The sequence below is a fragment of the Anomaloglossus baeobatrachus genome, chromosome 6 (genome assembly GCF_048569485.1).
Source record: "Anomaloglossus baeobatrachus isolate aAnoBae1 chromosome 6, aAnoBae1.hap1, whole genome shotgun sequence".
In the NCBI taxonomy this organism is placed as follows: Eukaryota; Metazoa; Chordata; class Amphibia; order Anura; family Aromobatidae; genus Anomaloglossus; species Anomaloglossus baeobatrachus.
The window spans coordinates 431,415,238-431,436,682 of record NC_134358.1 but is presented as its reverse complement, the minus strand read 5'-3'; the positions used below and the strand labels follow the sequence as shown (position 1 = coordinate 431,436,682).

The following is a 21,445-nucleotide window of genomic DNA, read 5'->3' as shown; positions in this document are numbered from 1 at the left end:
TTCTAACAGTCTATTCAGTAGGACTATCAGCTGTGTATCCACCAGACTTCTACACAACACAACTGATTGTCCCAACCCCATTTATAAGTCAAGAAATCCCACTTATTAAACCTGACAGGGCACACCTGTGAAGTGAAAACCATTTCCGGTGACTACCTCTTGATGCTCATCAAGAGAATGCCAAGAGTGTGCAAAGCAGTAATCAAAGCAAAAGTTGGCTACTTTGAAGAACCTAGAATATAAGACATATTTTCAGTTATTTCACACATATTTTTGTTATGTGTTAATTCATAGTTTTGATGCCTTCAATGTGAATCTACAATTTTCAGAGTCATGAAAATAAAGAAAACTCTTTGAATCAGAAGGTGTGTCCAAACTTTTGGTCTGTACTGTACCTTAATTGAGAAGCCGTGGACCTTCAAGGGGAACGAATAGCAGGATAAGTACCACATATTTAAAATATATGCAAACCAAGATATCAAATGTAAAACAGAGTTGTCAGAACTCGTATATCGATCAGATGAGCATTGACCTATGAAGAGCGAGTCCAGTCTTCCCAGTCAATGAGAAAGTTGTCTTGGTTGCAGCTAACCTATAAGTCAACCTAAAGTTTATAAGGTGAAAAAGATGACACCTTACATAGAACACAATTGTGGGGTTATATTCCCTGAACACAGTGATAGGTATAGTTGTTTCCTATGGCATGAAGGGAAACAGCTCCCATTGCTATGAGTGAGCTACATATCATCCATATCTGCTAAGCCATGTTGATAGTTTGGTGCTTGAGGGAAATATTCTCTCCTTGATCCTGGATGGCCTCACTAGGAGTAGCAAAAAAACAGTGGATCCCTCATACAAAATACGGAGGCTGCGAGGATAAACCATTAAGTACATAATGTTCCTGTCATTAAATTTCCTCTTGACATCCATAAATTGGGCTCTTTGTTTCTTTAGCTCCACATAGACATCCGAGAATATGGACACTGTGTCATTGTTATAATTTTATCTGTCTAGACAAAGGGGAGCATCACTATCTTTACAATTCCAAAGACCGCCTGGAATGGCCTAGGGAGGTTCTGGAAGAGGAGGAGATTGCCGGGACTCTGTAGGATCTTTCAACCAAAAACATAGGGGACAATTCATCGCCAAGGATGGATTTAAGCCAGGTTTCCATGAATTGCTCAAGATGTTGTCCCTAAGACTGTTCAAGGAGGTTAATTGCACAGATGTTATTCTGGCTCAGTTGGTTTTCCAGATCATCTGCTTTTTGGTGACAAGTGTTTACCGAAATGGCCACTATGGTTAGCTTTGCAATCATAGGGGATACTCTTCTATTCTCTAGGCATGAAAGCCTTGATTAAGTAGAGAGATACAGTCTATTACAGTCTGTATGTCCTGAAATAGCAGACCCATGTCTGATCGTACCTTTTTGATTTTCCTAGATAAGGATAGTTTGTATGTGGAAATGGCCTGCAGTAACTGTTCTGAGACCTGATGGAAGGTAAAAACCTCTTACCTCCCTCGGCCCTTGATTCTCATCTAATATTTGACTTCTGTTGTGTTCAAAGTTGTTTGTGATGAAAGATTATCCCTCCCTCAGTTCACAAGGATACTCAGCTGGTTCCTCTTTGTCAAATTCTTTAAGCCTGTTTTATGCACTGGAGCCCTTATTCTGGCTCATTATTATAGCAGAAATATGGATTTGGTGCAGTATACATTGTAGAGAAGTCCGTAAAACGACAGAAGGTACTATGTTGTTATCTAGGATGTTCTCCTTACAAACAATGCCAAATAGAGCCCAAATAATAGATCACCCTGTATGTATTTGTTATTCGGGGGATTAATAAATAATGCCGATGGCTTCTTATTTCTCGTATATGTTTGAAGTAACAGATTCACGTGAGATGATACAGGTTTTTCCACATCCAAGATTCCTAATGGAGGGAGGACAGTGAATGGTTATGAGACACTTACCATAGTTACTGATGTTTACAGTTTCGGTGGTTTTACCTCTCACATGCAGACACCTATGTCTTTTCCTAAGCCCCAGAGTATGGAGCTCTGAGGGGATCTCTGGTGAGTCTGGGACAAGAAGGTCACAGTGCCTTATTATGCATCTGATGTTTTAATATATTTGCTTTCCTTTGGTGGCGTAGGGGTTAAGAACTCTTTCCTATCTGGCTATCTTTTTGAGCCTTAATCCCAGGTACAGCTCTTTTGTTACAACTCACCTTTGCTGTAATTAGTCACGTATCTTAACATCTGATATTGGTGATAGATTCTCACATCTTAGCTGTCCACTTTGGAAGAAGCCAGTCTCTGAAGGAAGCCTGTCTGCATTGAAGTTGATGGGAGTGTTTTCTTTTTTGTATCTATTTTCCCCTGTCTGTCTTCCTACACTTCTGTTGGATTATTGCAGTGATGAGACTAGTGCTCTCGCTGGCCTTCTCACTAGCAAGGGTGAGTTCAGCGCAAGCAAGGGCCTAGGCACGTGATCGGCAACAGGGCCAAAGAACCCTATTGGGACATTAGGGAGTGCAGGGAAGAGCCTCAGGTGAGTGCAGGAGGTGTCCCCGCTCTCCTCTCCCTAGTGACAGGGCCACCATTGTATCGTGTGCTGGTGTACCCTGTTTGTCAAGGCACTCGCTTATTCCTGGCAGAACTCCAGTAGTCACTGCGTGACAGCCATATTCAGAAAATGCCTGAAAATATAAAATGAATTAATTGGATCTGTAAAGGGCGTGATGAGAAAAAAAAATCTAAACACCAGAATTACATTTTTTAAAATGCTGCGATTGCAATAAAATGCAATAAAAAAGTGAAGAAAACGTCATAACTATATCAAAATGGTATAATTAAAAATGTTAGCTCAAGACGCAAAAAATGAGCCCCAAATCCCGAAAAATTTGAACATTACGGGACTTGGAAAATGGTGCCAAAAGCACAATTCTTTTTTTTTTGACAAATTTCTAATATTTTTTTATTACTTAAAAAAAAACACAAAAAAGACCCCAAACACTATATATCTTTGGTATCTATGAACTCATACTGACCTGGAGAATCATAATGCCTAGTCAGTTTTACCATATAGTGAAAATGGTAAATAAAAACCCCAAAAAACATTGTGGAATTGAACTTTCTTTGCAATTTCACAACTTTTGGAATTTTTTTCCCCGTATTACAGTACAATATGTGGCAGAATGAATGGTGTCATTCAAAAAAAAAACCAAAATCCCTTATGGAAGATAGAGGGGAAATTGGATGATGAATAGGTAAAATTTTGTAAAGTCATTCATAAAACATTGGATACATAATAAAGGTGTCACTGCATGTAGCAAACCCTTCTCGTATCTGTGTAATTACTACTTGAGCATTGTTTGAAAATGTATGATAGAAAAGTGTTTACCATAATAGGTTCTTTTCATGAGTGACGTCTCAAAACAAAAACAATACTTTCTTTCATTTTTTTTTTGGCTTCTCCTTTAAAGCCACTTTAAGTTCTGATTGGTATTGTTGACACAATGATTATGTAAGCTCTTGTGCGATAAGTTAACTCTTTGTCTCTTCATGAAAACAAACCATACATTGTAAGAGTCCTACATGTGTAGTGCAGCCAAGTAGTTGCTAACACATTTTGCAATAGCTATGTATTACGAAATAAATGGTGCAATGTTGTCCGCCTCCACGTGGTGCACCCTGGGTAACGCTAAAGGACTAACAATCTTGATGACCAAACAATCAAATTATATCTAGATTTCCTGGTCAGTATATCTTACCTCATACCTGATAATCAACAGAGGAACAAAGGAACAACTTTGACAATGCCTAAAAAATATAATGGTATTGTCACAAATGTCACTCCTCAAATGAAAGATCTTGGACTCATGGTGAATATCTGCCAAATTAATATTGAAGGTATCAGCTGCCTAAAATGTGTTTTCCTCCACAAGTTCCTCACTGATAACAAAATAGATGTACTTGTTCTTCAGGAAACGCATGTTGAAAATGAAGATCAACTCCTAGTTCGTGGCTCCATCTATGGCTTTGATCTAATTGGTGCTACATATGACTCTCATTACGGTGTAGCCACATATGTGAAAAGTAACATTGAAAACGCAATGCTTGTATCTACATCTGTTGAAAATGACATCCATGAAGTTGTGAGCAAAGTTGGCGATATCACAATTGTTAATATTTACAAGCCTCCTGCAGTACAATGGCCCACAGAAGTCATTCATGTTCACCCACACCCTACTGTATACATAGGAGATTTTAATAGCCACCACGAGCTTTGGCAATATGCTAGCAACGATGACAATGGCGAGTATCTGGTAAACTGGTCTGAAGCGCATAATATATTCCTCGTTTTTGATGCAAAGGACTTTCCAACTTTCCAGTCAGCAGCCTGGCAGAGAGGATACAATCCTGACTTATGTTTTGTCTCACACAATAGAAACAATCAACCTTTGTCTACATCTCGATGTGTTGTCAAACATTTCCCTCGTAGCCAGCATCGCCCTGTCATCATCACCATTGGAGTATCTATTCCTCTTGTAACGTCGTATCCGCGTCCTCGATGGAACCTTGCCAAAGCCAACTGGAAGAAGTTTGCAGATCACCTTGATAAGTGTATCGGCTGGATACCACCAATCAGTAAAAACTATGAACGGTTTTGTAAAGCAGTTATTACAGCTGCAAAGAAATCAATACCACGTGGCTTTCGCAAAGAATATATCCCAGGATGGTCTGATGAATGTGAACAACTGTACAGACAATTTCTTGAGAGTGAAGATGGGGAAATTGGTGAGGAATTGTTGAACAAACTGAATGCAGCACGTTGTATTAAATGGATGGAAACAGTTGAGAATTTGGACTTTAAAAGGTCCAGCAGAAAAGCATGGTCTCTTTTAAGAAAACTAGAAGAAAATCGTAAAGTAAAGCAGAAAATGAATGCTATAACTCCAAATCAAATTGCAGCACACATTGTGAACATCTCAAGAAGCCCAAAAGACCGAGCTCACACCATAGAAGTTAAAAGTAAGTTTAAGCTACTAAAATCATCAGTGGCACCATCTGAAGAATACTCACGTGCTTTTACAACCTGTGACATTGAAATTGCCCTTGCTGAAACTAAAATTAACAAAGCTCCCGGCTCTGATGGGATCCATCCTGAATTTCTCAAAAACTGTGGACCTTATGCGAAAAACTGGATGGCAAAGTTCTTCTCAGATATTATGGAGAATGCTCAAGTCCCTAGTAAATTAAAACATGCCAAAATAATTACATTGTTAAAACCTGGGAAGCCTGAAGATAATCCATCAAGTTATAGACCCATTGCCTTGTTGAGTTGCTTATATAAGCTCTTAGAACGCTTAATATATAACAAGATCAGTCTAAAGATTTTCGACTCAATACCTATAGAGCAAGCCGGCTTCAGACCTGCTCGAAACTGTAGTGACCAAGTCTTAGCTTTGACAACTCTCATTGAAGCTGAATTCCAGAAGAACAAGAAAGTTTCAGTGGCGTTTATCGATCTCTCTGCTGCATATGATACTGTGTGGAGGGAAGGACTTTTATATAAATTTCTGAAGGTGATTCAATGTAAGAAAATGATGTACCTCTTGAACAATATGATTGCAAATCGAACTTTTCATCTTATTATGGGCGATTCAACCAGTTGTAAGAAATCTTTAAACAACGGACTGGCCCAGGGATCAGTGCTGGCACCTCTCCTGTTTGCCCTGTACCTAGCTGATATTCCTAAAACAGTGTCACGGAAATTTGGATATGCCGATGACTGGGCACTTGCTATGGTAAGCAAAACAATGGAGGAAGCAGAGGACGTTCTTACAAAAGATCTTAGTGTAATGGGAAAGTACTTCCGACAATGGAGATTAAAACCTAACCCATCAAAAACGGAAGTTTGTTGCTTTCATTTACACAATGCAAGTGCCAAGACTGAACTTAAAGTACAATTTGAAGGCCAATCTGTTAAACACAATTTCAATCCTAAGTACTTAGGTATTACCCTTGATAGAAGTCTAACTTTTAAATCCCATCTGGATAAATTGGCACAGAAACTGAAAGCACGTAATAATATTATTCAGAAACTTTGTGGATCCTCATGGGGCTCGGCAACATCTGTTTTGAGAACATCTACTCTTGCCCTGGTGTACTCTGCTGCAGAATACTGTGCTCCAGCATGGTTAAATAGCTGTCATGTAAACTTCATTGACACTCAGCTGAACAACTCTTTGCGTATAATATCTGGTGCTATTAGACCTACACCTGTTCACTGGTTACCTGTGCTGGGTCATATCGCACCCGCAAATCTAAGAAGACAAAAGCTCCTACTTAAAGAGTACACTAAAGTAGTGAATAATGAAAAACTTCCAATACACCAAAATATCAGAGATGTTACAATACAATACAACGATTGAAATCAAGACATCCACCCATCCGAACTGCAATCACCTTGCATGAACAAAACTTCAATTTAGAGGAGAAATGGCGAGAACTTTGGGTCAATGTAGTAGAAGGTGATCCCCAAATGTTCCCTAATTTACAAAACCCTCCATCAGGCTTCAATCTACCAAGGAAAACATGGGTTACTCTAAATCGTATCAGAACAAACTTTTGCGTCTGTGCAGATTTTATGTATAACTGGGGAAAATATGACTCTCCGACCTGTGACTGTGGAGCAGATCGTCAAACTGTCCAGCACATTGTTGAGGAGTGCCCCCTGAGATCCTTCCATGGTGACAAGAAGGATTTCTATATTGTAAATGATAACGCTATTGCATATATAGAAAATCTTGATATTCAAATTTGATTTTTATCCTTTTGATATTTTTCAATCACTGTCTATTGTCTGGTGTTTATTTTTATATGATGATAAGATATACGTTCATACGATTAAATAAATACAAAATAAATTTCATAAGGGCATATCTGTAAGAAAATGGAGACCAATTATTGTAACTCAGTCCTAACATATGTGTAATTAAAATGTAATAATGTGAATATAATAAAAAATAATCAGATAAAAAAATATATTTTACTTATGAACAGTCCTTTTTTGGTTCCCAATTTCATGTAGGACATAGTAATTGTTCTCGACTGATGAATTTGTCAAAATAAAAATCAACAACTATCTCAAGAGAAACAAATAAACAGTGACTTAACAAAAAGAAAATTACTAATGATGAATTTGGGGCCAATGGTTTTTGAAAAACACCAGTACAGTTTTTGATGTAGTTTTTGGGGCCAATGACAGAAATATATCCAGCATGAAGGATAATCAGAACAATTTCTATTACACAGGTCTAAAAAATGTCAAAAAAATTGAGGTGCCAAGGTTGTTCGCTAACTTCATAAATTTTCGAGTTAAAGGGAACCTATCAGGAGCAGTTCTGGGTGCATATTGCTAATCCCTGCCCAACTGTCTCTGTATCTAGTAGTATAGATACAGTAAAGGGATCTTTAGAAAAAGTATTTCTAAAGATCCTTTAGGATATGCTAAGGAGCGCAGAGACTAGCCATTGGGGCGTGATTTCCCCTGACTAGTTGGCCCGCTTAGCATGTTAGTATGCCCCTGTGGACATGCTCACATGCTAATGAATGAGCAGCGTCAGAGGATGGTCGCTCTAACTTCTCTGCTGCCATTGCATCCGAGTTCTGGATTTTGGCTCAGTACACATGATCTCGGACTTTCGGTCATGTGCACTACATGCGTTTGAAGCCTGGACTTGTACACCCGGCGGTCATGCGCACTATGAAGCCGGGAGTATGAGTCCTGGCTTCAAACCCATGTACTGCGCATGACCGAAAGTCCGGGATCATATGCACTGAGACAAAATCCAGGACTTGGACGCAATGGCAGCAAAGAGGTGAGCATGACCATCCTCTGACGCTGCTCGTTCATTAGCATGTTAGCATGCTCACAGGTGCGTACTAACATGCTAAGGGCCAACTAGTCAGGAGAAGTAATGCCCTCACGACTAGTCGCTGGTCTCATTAGCATATGATAAAAGATCTTTGGAAATACGTTTTCTAAAGATCTCTTTATGTATGCTACTAGATACAGGGACAGTTAAGGGTGCTTTACACACTGCGACATTGCTAATGATATATCATCGGGGTCACGTCGTTAGTGACGCACATCCGGCGCCGTTAGCAACATCGCAGCGTGTGACACCAAGGAATGACAATCAACGATCGCAAAAGCGTTAAAAATTGTTGATCGTTTGACACGTCACTCCTTTTCATAATATCGTTGCTGCTGCAGGTACTATGTTGTTCGTCGTTCCTGCGGCATCACACATCGCTATGTGTGACACCGCAGGAACGACGAGCATCTCCTTACCTGCAATAAGGAAGGAAGGAGGTGGGCGGCATGTTCCGGCCGCTCATCTCCGCCCCTCCTCTGCTATTGGGCGGCCGCTTAGTGACATCACAGTGACGTCGCTATGACACCGAACGCACCTCCCCCTTGAAGGAGGGATTCTTCGGCGGTCACAGCGACGTCGGTGAAAAGGTATGTGCGTGTGACGCTGCTGTAGCGATGATGTTCGCTACGGCAGCGATCACCAAATGTCGCACGAACGACGGGGGCAGGTGCTAACGCGCAGGACATCGCTAGCTATCGCTAGCGATGTCGCAGCATGTAAAGCACCCTTTAGGCAGGGATTAGCAATATGCACCCAGAACTGCTTGTGGTTCTGGCTGCATATTGCTCCTGACAGGGTCACTTTAATGTGAGTGTAAAGATGCACTATGTTCATAGCAATTTAAACAAATTTCCATAGCACCTTGGAGGCTTCAGCGAGAAACGAGGCAAGAGGATATCCATCAGGATATGAAGGTGATTGAGGAGAGATCTCAAGGCAGATGGGACATACACATAATGGCAGACGACTATTGGAGTCTCCAACATGATTGTGCTGATGACAGACATAAGACCGGTGTCACACTTGCAAGTGTCTCGCGTGAGATTCGAGTCGCATCACCTGGCATGACCTGCCGCTCTCTGGACAAGAGCGTGCAGCTGTATAGAAATACGTGCAGCTACACGCTCCAGTCTGGAGAGCGGCAAGCCGTGCCTGGTGATGCAACCCGATTCTGGTGCCAGACACCTGCCTAAACGGAGATTACATAATCAGTGTTTTTTGAAGCATTTACATTAATAACAATTAATAACTAATTAATATTGTATTAATCAAATCATACATAACTTTTTCCTGTCACTGTTAGATATTTCTAATTTCTTTTTTTGTATGATTTTAGACTCTTTACTTACTAGTTGTAACTAGTGATGGGGGACCCGGACTGTAAAAGTCTGGATCCGCACAGGTTCAAAAGTACCCAAGCACCAACCCTAGCCCAGAGTTCTCAGGGAGCATCCAGTAACAATCTGGGTCCGGCAACTCAAGTGATTAGAAAAAAAATAAAGAAATAAAGGGGAAAGCAGTCTTCTGCGTGGCAGTACACTGCTTCCGGGTAGCTAATACTACTTTTGTGGCCACTCATTATCCTTCATGCTTATGAACTGCTTGCCCCGCCCACTGGCAGTACCTGTGTCTCTGATTGATTGCAGTCAGATAGTACCTCCACCCTGAGAGGCAGTGTTTCTGACTGCTTCTAATCAGAGATGCTTTCTGTGTGTCTATATTGGTGTAAAAATAAATAACTAAATAAATTGGCATAGGGCCCCCCATATTATGAGACTCAGCACAGATAAAGCATACGGCTGTTTGGCCGCAGCCCCCAGCCATGTGCTTTTTTTTGCTATGTATCAAAATAAGAGGGAACGCATGTATCTTTTTTTTAATTACTTAAATAAAAAAATGTAACAAAAAACCTGGTGCAGAAATTCAAGCACTATATTTGCACCTTGTGGAAGAAAAATGCTCCAAAATGGCGGCAAAACCATTTTTCTGCATTTTTTGACAAAGACATGAAGATTTGGTGCTGAAATTTTTGCAACATATTCTTGCACCTAATCTACATCTCCTGACAAAAAAAAACTGCATCACTATCACATCAAAACTGCATGTTGTGTTTGATGCGTTTTTTTTTTTTACCAGGAGGTGTAGATTGTGTGCAGGAATATGATGTAGAAATTTCAGCACTATATCTGCATCTCTTGGCAAAAAAATGTGGTTTTCTGCCAGGAGATGCAGGTCTATGAACTCAGTAACCTCACCTGCGGTGAGGTCACTCAGTTCACTGAGGTGACCTGATGTCAGGTTACCTATGGTCACAGGTGGAGGACCATGGGAACCTCTAGCTGTCACCACAAATAACAGGAATGACATCACAGCTCAAAATTAGGGTGACCGCACGCCAGTTGTTTTTTTTATTATTATTTTATTTAAATAATTAGAAAAAAAGCCGCATGCAGTCCCTCTTATTTCAATACATAGCCAAGATAAGCACACGTCATCATCATATTCTTATCCATAAATTTGAAATAAAATCGTTCAGAGTTTATTGTCACCAAAATCAATAATTTAAATAAAAATAAATAGCAATTGCATAAAAACAACCATAAAGAGCATTAAGTTAGAAAAAAAAGTTAAATCCAGTCTCAAGTGCCAAGAGGCCCCTAATCCATTTGCATTGACTAGCCAAGTTGCTAATAGCAAATAAAGTGAGGTTGATCGTTCTAATCTTGTCTAAATTAATGTATTCTAGGAGCTAGAAATCTGATTGTTGCTCCATCTGTTAACATATTCTTTTAGGTAAATAGCCCCTAATAATATATACATTCATCATTAGAATTATTATTTATATTTAATTATTGTACATTATCTCACAGGTCTTTCGTCATGGTGATAGAAGTCCAGTTGAAACATATCCTAAGGACAAATATCAAGAAAGCTCTTGGCCTGATGGGTTTGGGCAACTCACTGAGGTATAGTAAACGACTTTACTCATATTAAGTAACAGCAATATTGATTGTAAATGAAAGAATTCAAAATTAAATAAACATTTTTGGAACATGGAACTGAAAAGTTTTCTATCCTTATATCAAAAACAACATTACAGCCTACGACATAATTCAGATGTCTATTTTCCACATACATGTTCCCAGTGTTTTTCAGAGATAAAACCTATAACCAATATAATCCATGAAAAAAAATCACAGAGACCTGTATGTTTTTGATCAGTGTCATGGATCAAAAGTCTATGGTTCCATGAAACATCACTGACAGCCCATACATGGTATTACAATCTGTGTGCTCTGTTTTTAACATTGCAATGGATAGAAGTGTAGCGCCCCTGAGACCATCAGGGTGCTACAAGGTTCTGCATCCTCACCAGGATGCAGGGCCTACCCCCTTAGGTACCCAGAACCCCAGTGCTGGTACCACCAAGAACCCAGGTAAGCCCAGTTTTCCCCAACAATTCCCCATACAATGGTGCTTAGCTAGGGTGGGGCCATGGATGGCCGCCTAGAGGTGGAGCCACTCCAGTCCACTAGTTGATTAGGTAGGAGGGGCAGACTGTGGAGAGTAGTCATGACACAGGAAGATAGTAGACAGAAAGGAGAAGGAAGTCTGCAGTGAAAGGGAGCAGACACATGAGAACGTGTACGACTGTTGAACAGAGTTGACAGAGGAGTGTAAAGAGGTGACTGAGCAATGTCCTGACTCAGGTTGATGGTGACCTAGTACCCAGGAGAGATGGGTGCTGGTGGAGTACAGTGAAGTACTCCCGGAACTACGCACCAACGGGGTACAGGACCCTAGGACAGGAAAGAGCATCAAGCCGACCTGTTAACACTTCCACAGCAAAGGGGACCATCAAGGACCTTGCTTACCCTAAAGAATCCAAAGACTCAATAGCAAAGGGAGAGACGGGGACTGGACCAGAGACTCCAACCCACAGGGTTCACGCTACCGTCAGAAGTGGACAAACCACAGACCGGGGACCCTCAGTGTTCCATACCACGGGGACCCACTTACCAGAGACTGGTGCAGGGGAAGAAGGTACCAGAGAACCAGACTGGCACTGGGACGAAGGGGACCTGGAGGTGACACCAGCCGGCCTCGGGCAACCAGTTAACACCCGAAAAGTGAGAAAACCAGTTGCACTGAATACCTCTCTGGACTCTTTCGTCCGACGCCCACCGCACCCTACACCTACTGCGGCAATACCCTACTTGTGGAGGGACTACCATACAAGCTGCTCATACCATCAGCCCCCAGTAGAGACATTCTGCAGTTGGAAGCTCCCTATATTTAGCCGCAACACCACAAGTGGCGTCACGATCAGCTTTATTTATAAATCCCCTGTAAATATCCCCATTACAAAAAGGGCCCAGGACACGTAACTGGGTAACGGCCATCATCGTGACATCCCCAGGACGTACTTCACCCGGAACCAAGTACCCCATATCCCTGGGTGCTACAGAAGAAGACTTAACCCCTTTCCAACCTTTGACATACCCATACATCATCTTTGAGAAGGGGTTCCCAATCTTTGAGGTATGGGTATGTCATGGGCACAGAACTGTCATTGTTGCTTTGGCAACCTGAGATCTTCATCATGACCTCCAAACTGACCAGCTATGACAAGCCTGTTAGACCATGCCAGAAGCATAGTCTAAGAGGTTTCTCTCAGTGCAGCACTGACAAATATAATGCATTGCAATACTTGTGCATGTCAATGCATTGTATCAGCAGAGTAATGAAAATTAGAGTCCCATAAAGAGACTAAGCAACAAAATAAAATAAAAAAATGTAAAAATATATTTTTCAAAAAAAACAACCCTCAAAATAGAGAAACAAATGTATACCAATAAGTACATAAATTTATGTAAAATCAAAAATAAGCAACCAAAAAATACACATAATTGGTATAGCCAAGTCCAGAACAACCTGACCTATAAAATTGTCACACTACGTAGCCCCTTCGGTGAACACAGTTATAAAATTAAAAAAATGTGGCAAAAAAACTATCCCTTTTCATGAAAATGTCAAACAAAAAGTAGAAAAAAAAAGATGAATTTAAATCAAAATGGAATTGCTAAAATGTCATCTCCCACAAAAAAAGCCACCAACAGCTCCATCAGCAGAAAAAAAAACAAAAGTTATAGCTCTCAGAATATAGCAATGCAAAAACAATTTATTATTCTATAAAATAGTTTTTTTGTGCAAAACCAGCAATACATAAAACAACTGTATAATTATGTAATCGTACTGATACTGACTCAAAGAATAAACCTGCCATCACTTTAGCCACATAGTGAACTATGGGTAAAAAGAAAAAACATTCCTGAATTGCTGTTTTTTGTTAATTCTGACTACTAAAAATAGGACTAGAAAGCTATCAAAAAATGTTATGGCTCAAAAATGGTAGCAATTCATCCCGCAAAAAACAATCCTTCACATAACAATTTCAGCAGAAATACAGAAAAAGTATAGCTCTTAAAACATGTCAATGCAAAAACTTTCTTTTGTTAAGAAAAAGCATTTCATGTGTGATAGCAGCCAAACATAAAACAATATACAAGTGCCTCTCAATAAATTAGAATATCATCAAAAAGTTAATTTATTTCAGAAATTCAATTACAAAAAGGGAAACCCATATATTATATAGAGTCATTACACACAGAGGGATCTATTTCAAGTGTTTCTGTTAATGTTGATGATTATGGCTTACAGCTAATGAAAACCCAAAAGTCTCAGAAAATTAGAGTATTATACAAGACCAACTGAAAAAAATATTTTACACTCAGAAATGTTGGCGCCTACTGAAAAGACTGTACAATAGATGCACTCAATACTTGGTCAGTGCTCCTTTTGCATGAATTACTGCATCAATGCGGCGGCATGGCATGGAGGTGATCAGCCTGTGGCACTGCTGAGGTTTTATGGAAGCCCAGGTTGCTTTGATAGCCGCCTTCAGCTTGTATGGATTGTTGGGTCTGGTGTCTCTCATCTTCCTCTTGACAATATCCCATAGATTCTCTATGGGGTTTAGGACAGGTGAGTTTGCTGGCCAATCAAGCACAGTGATACTGTGGTTATTAAACCAGGTATTGATACTTTTGACAGTTTGGACGTTGCCAAGTCCTGCTGGAAAATGAAATTTCCATCTCCAAAAAGCTTGTCGGCAGAGGGAAGCATAAAGTGCTCCAAAGTTTCCTGGTAAACAGCTTCACTGACTTTGGTCTTGGTAAAACACAGTGGACCTACACCAGCAGATGACATGGTTCCGCAAACCATCACTGATTGTGAAAACTTCATACTAGACCTCAAGCAGCTTGGATTGTGGCCTCTCCCCTCTTCCTCCAGACTCTGGGACCTTGATCTCCAAATGAAATGCAAAATTTACTTTCATCTGAAAACAACACCTTGGACCACTGAGCAACAGTCCAGTTGTTTTACTCCTCGGCCAGGTAAGATGCTTCTGGCGTTGTCTATTGGTCATGAGTGGCTTGATACAAAGAATGTGACAGTTGTAGCCAATGTCCTGGATACGTCTGTGTGTGGTGGCTCTTAAAGCACTGCCTCGAGCAGTAGTCCACTCCTTGTGAATCTTGCTTGTGCACCTTTTTCTACCACACTTTTTCCTTCCACTCAACTTTCCATTAATATACTTGGACACAGCACTCTGTGTACAGCCAGCTTTTTTAACCTTTTGTGGCTTAAGGCTGCTTTGCACGCAGTGACATCGCTAGCGATGTCGTTCATGAAAGCACCTGCCCCTGTCGTTTGTGCGTCACGGGCAAATCGCTACATGTGGCGCACAATATCGCTAACACCCATCACACGTACTTACCTTCCTAGCGACGTCGCTGTGGGCGGCGAACAACCTCTTTGTTAAGGGGGAGGTTCGTACGCTGTCACAGCGGCGTCACACAGCGGCGACCAATAGAAGCGGAGGGGCGGTGACCAGCCGCATTAACGACACGCCCACTTCGTTGCCTGAGGATGCAGGTAAGCTGTTGTTTGTCATTCCCGGGGTGTCACACGTAGCGATGTGTGCTGCCTCAGGAATGACGAACAACCTACGTCCACAACAACCAACGAGATTTTGAAAATGAACGTGTCAACGATCAACGATTAGGTGAGTATGTTTGATTGTTAACACTGGCTCGGAGCTGTTACACACAACGACGTCACTAACGACGCCGGATGTGCGTCACGAATTCCGTGACCCCGACGACTTATTGTTAGATATGTAGTTGCGTGTAGAGTCCCCTTAACCCTCCTTGTGGAGTGTGTCAATGACTGCCTTCTGGACATTTATCAAGTCAGCAGTCTTCCCCATTATTGTGTAGCCTGCTGAACCAGACTATTGGACCATTTGAAATGCTTAGGAAGCCTTTGCAGGTGTTTTGTGGTAATTATTCTAATTTTCTGAGATATTGACTTTTAGGTTTTCATTGGCTGTAAGCCATAATCATTAACAGATATAAACACTTGAAATAGATCACTCTGTTTGTAATGACTATATAATATAAACGTTTCCCTTTTTGTGTTGAATTACTGAAATAAATTAACTTTTTGATGATATTCTAATTTATTGAGATGCAACTGTAAATCCGGTATCACTGCAGTCGCACTGTCCCGAAGAATAAATCATCTTATGACTTACATTGCACGAGGAACTGTGTAGAAAAATAAATAAAAATAATTCTTGACCTGCTGTTGATTTGTTTATTCTGCTTCCCAAAGATCACAGCAGGGCTCACATATATCCTGCACTCTATGCCTTAGTGTTTCATTTCATTAATATGTCGACAGATAGTTCATGCTGATACTGATCCACTCTGCACTTGAATTTCTCTGAAACTTGATTGTGGCTTTTTCGCCACTATCTGGACTACCCCGCATTACAACTTTTCATCAATTTTTCTCTGCTGTCCATGTCCAGGGAGATTAGCTACAGTGCCATGAGTTGAGTTGTAAACTTCTCGATTATTCTGTGTACACTTGGACAAAGGAACATCAAGATCTCTGGAGATGGATTTGAAGCCTTGAGATTGAGGACTTGAGAACAAAAATTGTTGAAAAATATCAATAGGCAGTTCTTTTCTCAACTTTCTGTTCTCCATGCTTAGTGTGGCGCACACAGACACACAATGACACAATGAAAAGATTGAGTCCACTTCTCTTTTTATCTGGTTTATCTGGTTTCAGGTACTTGCTACAGGTGATTTTCAACGAGCTTCAGATGCTTGAAACAAAATTGTTTACCGACAACTTTGGAAGGAGCCAAAAATTTTGTCCTGCCCATTTGGGAGTTCTGTGTGAAATTATGTCCAATGTGATTTTGTCTCTCAGTCTGTTTGTTTTCTTGTGTTGTTCCAATACACACAAAGGAAACAAACATGGAAAACACAGCATGAGTAATTGCAATAAACTGCAGGGAAAAATGTTTCATTTTCTGGAACAATTTCAAGGGTGGCAATACTTTCAGCCATGACTGACTGTTCAAAAACTAATGTTTGGTTACATGTCAAAATTTGGAAAGCAAGAGTGCTATTAAATTTTTGAAATGCAAATTTGGACACCATAATGCATTTGTAGAGCCCTGAGTTGCCAAAAACCATAATGGCCCGCATGTGACCCAATTTGGTAAACTAAACCCATAATGAATTAATCTATTTGTGTAGGGAGCATTGTTAACCCACAAACTACACAGAATATTATTAGACTGGGCTGTGAAAATGAAAAATGTAGTTTTTTTAAATTTTAGCCTCAAAGTTTTCATTCTCAGAAACAATAACAGGAAAAAATGGTCAGGACAATTTGTTATGCAATTTTACCGAGCATGGCAGTATTCTATGATAGACTGTAGGCTCCATCATCCGAGCCCCCGAGGTGCCAGATCAGCAGAAACCCCACAAGTGACCCCATATTGGACACTTCACTGGTTAAAGAAATTCATATAGGGGTATAATGATTATTTTGAACTCAGACATGCCTCACAGAATGTTATAACATTGAGACTTGGAAATATAACCTTTTAGTGGTAAAAATGTATTTTTTAATTAGCTGCAAATTTGTCACTTACACCTGGGTTAAAAGGTGAAACTGGATCCCACAATGTATTGATTGTGCAATTTCTCATGAACACGTTGATGCCCTATATGTCATCAGAAACTACTGTTTGGGCACATGGCATGGCTGAGCAGGAAGGAGCGCTATTTCGCTTTTAGAGCACAGATTTTGCCAGAAAAGCAGAAAAACCTCAAAAGTGATCCCATTGGAGAAATTGCTCTTCTCAATGAATTTATCTATGGCTGCAGTGACTATTTTGTAGCATTCTTGACAAGATTTTTATATGGCGAATTGCAAATGTTCCGGTTTAATGCCCATACATTGTGCCCCCATATATTATAGGGCATCTATACTTTGTGCCCAGATTCTAATTTTGGAGTTACGTACCCCATAAATTGATAAGTGCGTTCTACACACTACTACAATAATGCCACACACGGGATCACTTATTGCTTTGCTAGAAATGTAAGATGCTGCGTTTTTGACACAGCGAATATTCGCAGCATCAAAAACTTATAGTGGGCACACGGCCTTAAAGAGTAGACCCTATTAAAATGTCAAGTTGACCTTTGCCATACAATACCAGGTGGTCTTCAGCACGCTACAAACATCATCTAATATTAATAATATAACTATGAATTTAGCCGACTTCAACAATATTTTTCTCTTTCAATTGATAGCTTGGTATAGAGCAACATTATGAGCTGGGGAAGTATTTGAGGAAGAGATATTCGGGATTTCTGAATGAAACGTACAGTAATAATGAGGTAAATATATCTGTGCTTCTCAAAATAATCAAAAATAATCATGTGCTTTTAATCTCCTTGGTATTGGTAAACTATGATGAGTGTAAAAATACAACAGGGTGTACAGAGAACAGACCTTCTTTAAAAATCATCAGAATTCCACAGAAAACTGTAAAGTCGTGAAGGGCAAGGTGTTTGCATGCATTGTAGTCATTGTTCTGGATAAAAAATGTCATGAACAAAGCCACTTTTCAGAATTAATGCAGTCCAGCAATTAATTGTCAGTGGTTCAGCTTAAAGAAGATGTCCAGGTTTGAGAGTACAGTTTGCAGTCCCTCTTTGTGACAGGAGACTTCTGAATTGTGACAGTCACGTGACCAAATGTATGATATGGTTAAGTGCCAACTAAATGCTTTCAGCTTATTTTAATTAATTTCTATTGGGAGAAGCTGATTGAGACTAGTCGGCATGTCACAGTCATGTGATTCCTCATTCTGACCATACTAGGGAATCGTGTATAGAGTAACTGCTATCAAACCTGGACAACCCCTTTAAGAAACAATCTTTAATCAACCAAAGAAAGCTGCATCTACCATACCAGATATATAACTGTGTTGCTGACCTATACTTTAAGATGCACTTCCATTATTTTTTAATCCCTTAACCTGTCATGAAGTGACTGCAGGATAGTAAGGGGGCTCCTATACTGTCCCTCACGCTAGGGGACCCTTGGCTATTCCCAACCTCAGGGTTACCCCTAATGGTGGAGCTACCTAAGTCCCATGCCTGGCTATTCTCCTGACCAGAACTAACTTGCCTCCCCCCAGGGAAGGAAGGGCAGGAGTGTTATGGCAACACTAGGGTGAGGGGGGAGGGGCATTAAGATCAGGGCTGGCCAGGAGCAGGGTCAGGAAGGAAGTTCAGACATCTTCACCTTCAGAAGTAACTCTGAGATAAAGAATAGCTAGGGTCCCCTTAGCCTGAGGGCCAGTCTAGGAGCCCCTGTCCCCTGATCTCCCCGACCATCATGACAGTCTCATTCTGACACTCCAGAGGCTTACATTGTAAAAGCAACTTTCAGCTCACACTCACAGAGCCCAGAGCATGTAAGCTGGCAACTCTGGAGAGCCATCACTTAGAAGAGGACCAGAACGCCAATGGTAACCAGAAAAGATGGTGATTAGTTCGTATATTAACACACTTACACTACATTAATATTTACATAGTTTTAAGGAATAAAAAAAATAATGGGAATGCTTCAAGATAGGTCATCAATATAAGTTCCTCGGAAACCAGCACAAATAACCACTACTGATCAACTATTATCACCTTTGGTGGCAAAGGTGTGTGAATCAGAATGCTACAATTCTGTACACTGTTTAGTGGCCTTTGCAATCTACTGCAGATCTACTATTCTTTTCCATAAGAGTTCATCTGCCATAACCAGCCACTAAAAAGCTGATTAATGGGAATGCCAGGTATCCAATAGCGTATAATGAGAGGTGTAACCTGATATTTCACTTTGCTGGCAATCCATCTTATGTTGAGCAAGTTTGATTTGAGCTTTTTTTTCCCCAGTATGAAACTGTGAATGATGAGTTTAGGATGCAGGAGATAGGTGGAGAAGTGGATTATAAGTGGAGAAAGAAGCAGATTTCTCTAATTAAAATATCCTACAAAGTTTCTTATTTGTCTGTACTATTGATTCATGCAATTGTTGAAGCTGCACTTTCCCTTTAATTATAGAATAAACACAACAACCAGTGGGTAATACTTATCCTACTTACTAATAAAAGTATTCTTGTACTGCACTAATTTCATGTCCTTGCTGGCTGGGATGAATACTTCACACTTCTACAACATTAATTGTAGCCAGCTTCATCTAGGTATAATGAGAGCGTATTCTCACATGATATTCTCAATCTTTAGGTTTATGTGAGAAGCTCAGATAAGGATCGCACGTTAATGAGTGCCCAAGCTAATCTTGCTGGCTTATATCCTCCTGTTGGAAGGCAAATCTGGAACAAAAATATAACGTGGCGACCGATTCCAGTCCATACAGTGCCACTCTCAGAAGACAATGTGAGTTTTGGAATTCTTTTGTACAAGATGTTTTGTGATACTTATGTATGTGTACTTTAAAGTGTTATAAAATACTTTAGAATAAATTTACCTGAAATGTATTAGTCCTAATAGCAGGTGGATTAGCAGTCATTGTGAGTTAAGAATCATACTGTATTTCTCCAAAAATAAGACACTGTCTTATATTATTTTTTGCACCAAAAATGCTCTAGGGTTTATTTTCGGCGTAGAGCTTATTTTCGAGGAAACACAGTTGGGGGACGTTTACCCCCCTAAAAGCAGACCACCCTTCCCATGAGACTCATTTTTACCAGAGCCCGGATGTCTGCGTGGCTCCCAGGTCCTCCTGCAATCTTTACACACTCCCAGTAGGTATGCTCCACGCTGTTCTCCCCTGCTTCTGTCCGACACACTCACTTACATCAGATCACACACAGACACACACGAGATCGCACACACATGAGATTGCACACACATCAGATCACACACCCACACATATCAGGTTGCACACACATGCACACACACATCAGGTTGCGCACACACACACATCAGATAGCACACATACACTAGATTGCACACACACATCAGATTGCACACCCACACACATGAGATTACACACCCCCATACATACACCAGATCGCATACACACAACTGATCGCTCACAGACACACATCAGATTGCACACCCACACACATACACCAGATCGCACACACACACATCAGATCGCACACACACACTCACCACATCTGGCGATATCAATTGCATTCGGCCGGCAGGAGAAGATGGGACACAGTGCAGTGGAGTGTGAGGACCTGCGGTAGAATGCATCTAAGCATTCCACCGCAAGTCCTTCATAAGTTCCACCGCAGGTCTTTCACAAGTTCCACCGCAGGTCCTTCATGAATTCCACCACAGGTCCTCGCGCTCCACTGCACTGTGTCCCAGGTTCCCCTGCTGGCCAGAAGCAATTGGTATTGCTGTATGTGGTGTGTGTGTGTGTGTGCGATCTGGTGCATGTGTGTGGGTGTGCAATCTGATGTGTGTGTGTGCAATCTGATGTGTGTGCGCGAACTGATGTGTGTGTGTGCGATCTGATGTGTGTGAGTGTGTGCAATCTGATGTGTGTGAGTGTGTGCGATCTGATGTGTGAGTGTGTGTGATCTTATGTGTGTGGGTGTGTGATCTGATGTGTGTGCAATCTGATGTGTGTGTGTGCGAGCTGATGTGCATGCGCGATCTGATGTGTGTGTGCGCGTGTGTGTGTGTGTGTGCGATCTGGTGTGTGTGTGTGCGCGATCTTTAGTGTGTGAGTGTGTGATCTGATATGTGTGGGTGTGAGATCTGATGTGTGTGGGTGTGCGTTCTACTGCAGATCCTCCCATTCGGCATCCGGTGAGTATGACTGCAAGGTCCTCTGTCTTCTTTCTTCTCTCTTTTGAGGGTGTCTGCTTTCTATAATGAAGTGTCCTGCAGTATTTTTAACTTTTTTAGCAGCATGGACACTTTATTATTAAACCATGACTAGGGCTTATTCTGGGGGTAGGGCTTATATTTAAGCCTTATGACAAAAATGCTAAAAACTCCTACTAAAGTTTATTT

The 21,445-nt window shown here is 40.8% G+C and overlaps 1 protein-coding gene across 1 annotated transcript in view; it reads left to right on the top strand.

Annotated features, from left to right (window-relative positions):
* The window catches only part of ACP3 (acid phosphatase 3), a 124,725-nt gene that overhangs the window by 58,020 nt on the left and 45,260 nt on the right, over nt 1–21,445 (top strand). Inside the window, exons 2-4 of the mRNA XM_075315204.1 lie at nt 10,820–10,915; nt 17,699–17,785; nt 19,694–19,846. Of these exons, the coding sequence (XP_075171319.1) occupies nt 10,820–10,915; nt 17,699–17,785; nt 19,694–19,846 (336 nt within the window). The remainder of the gene's footprint in view (nt 1–10,819; nt 10,916–17,698; nt 17,786–19,693; nt 19,847–21,445) is intronic.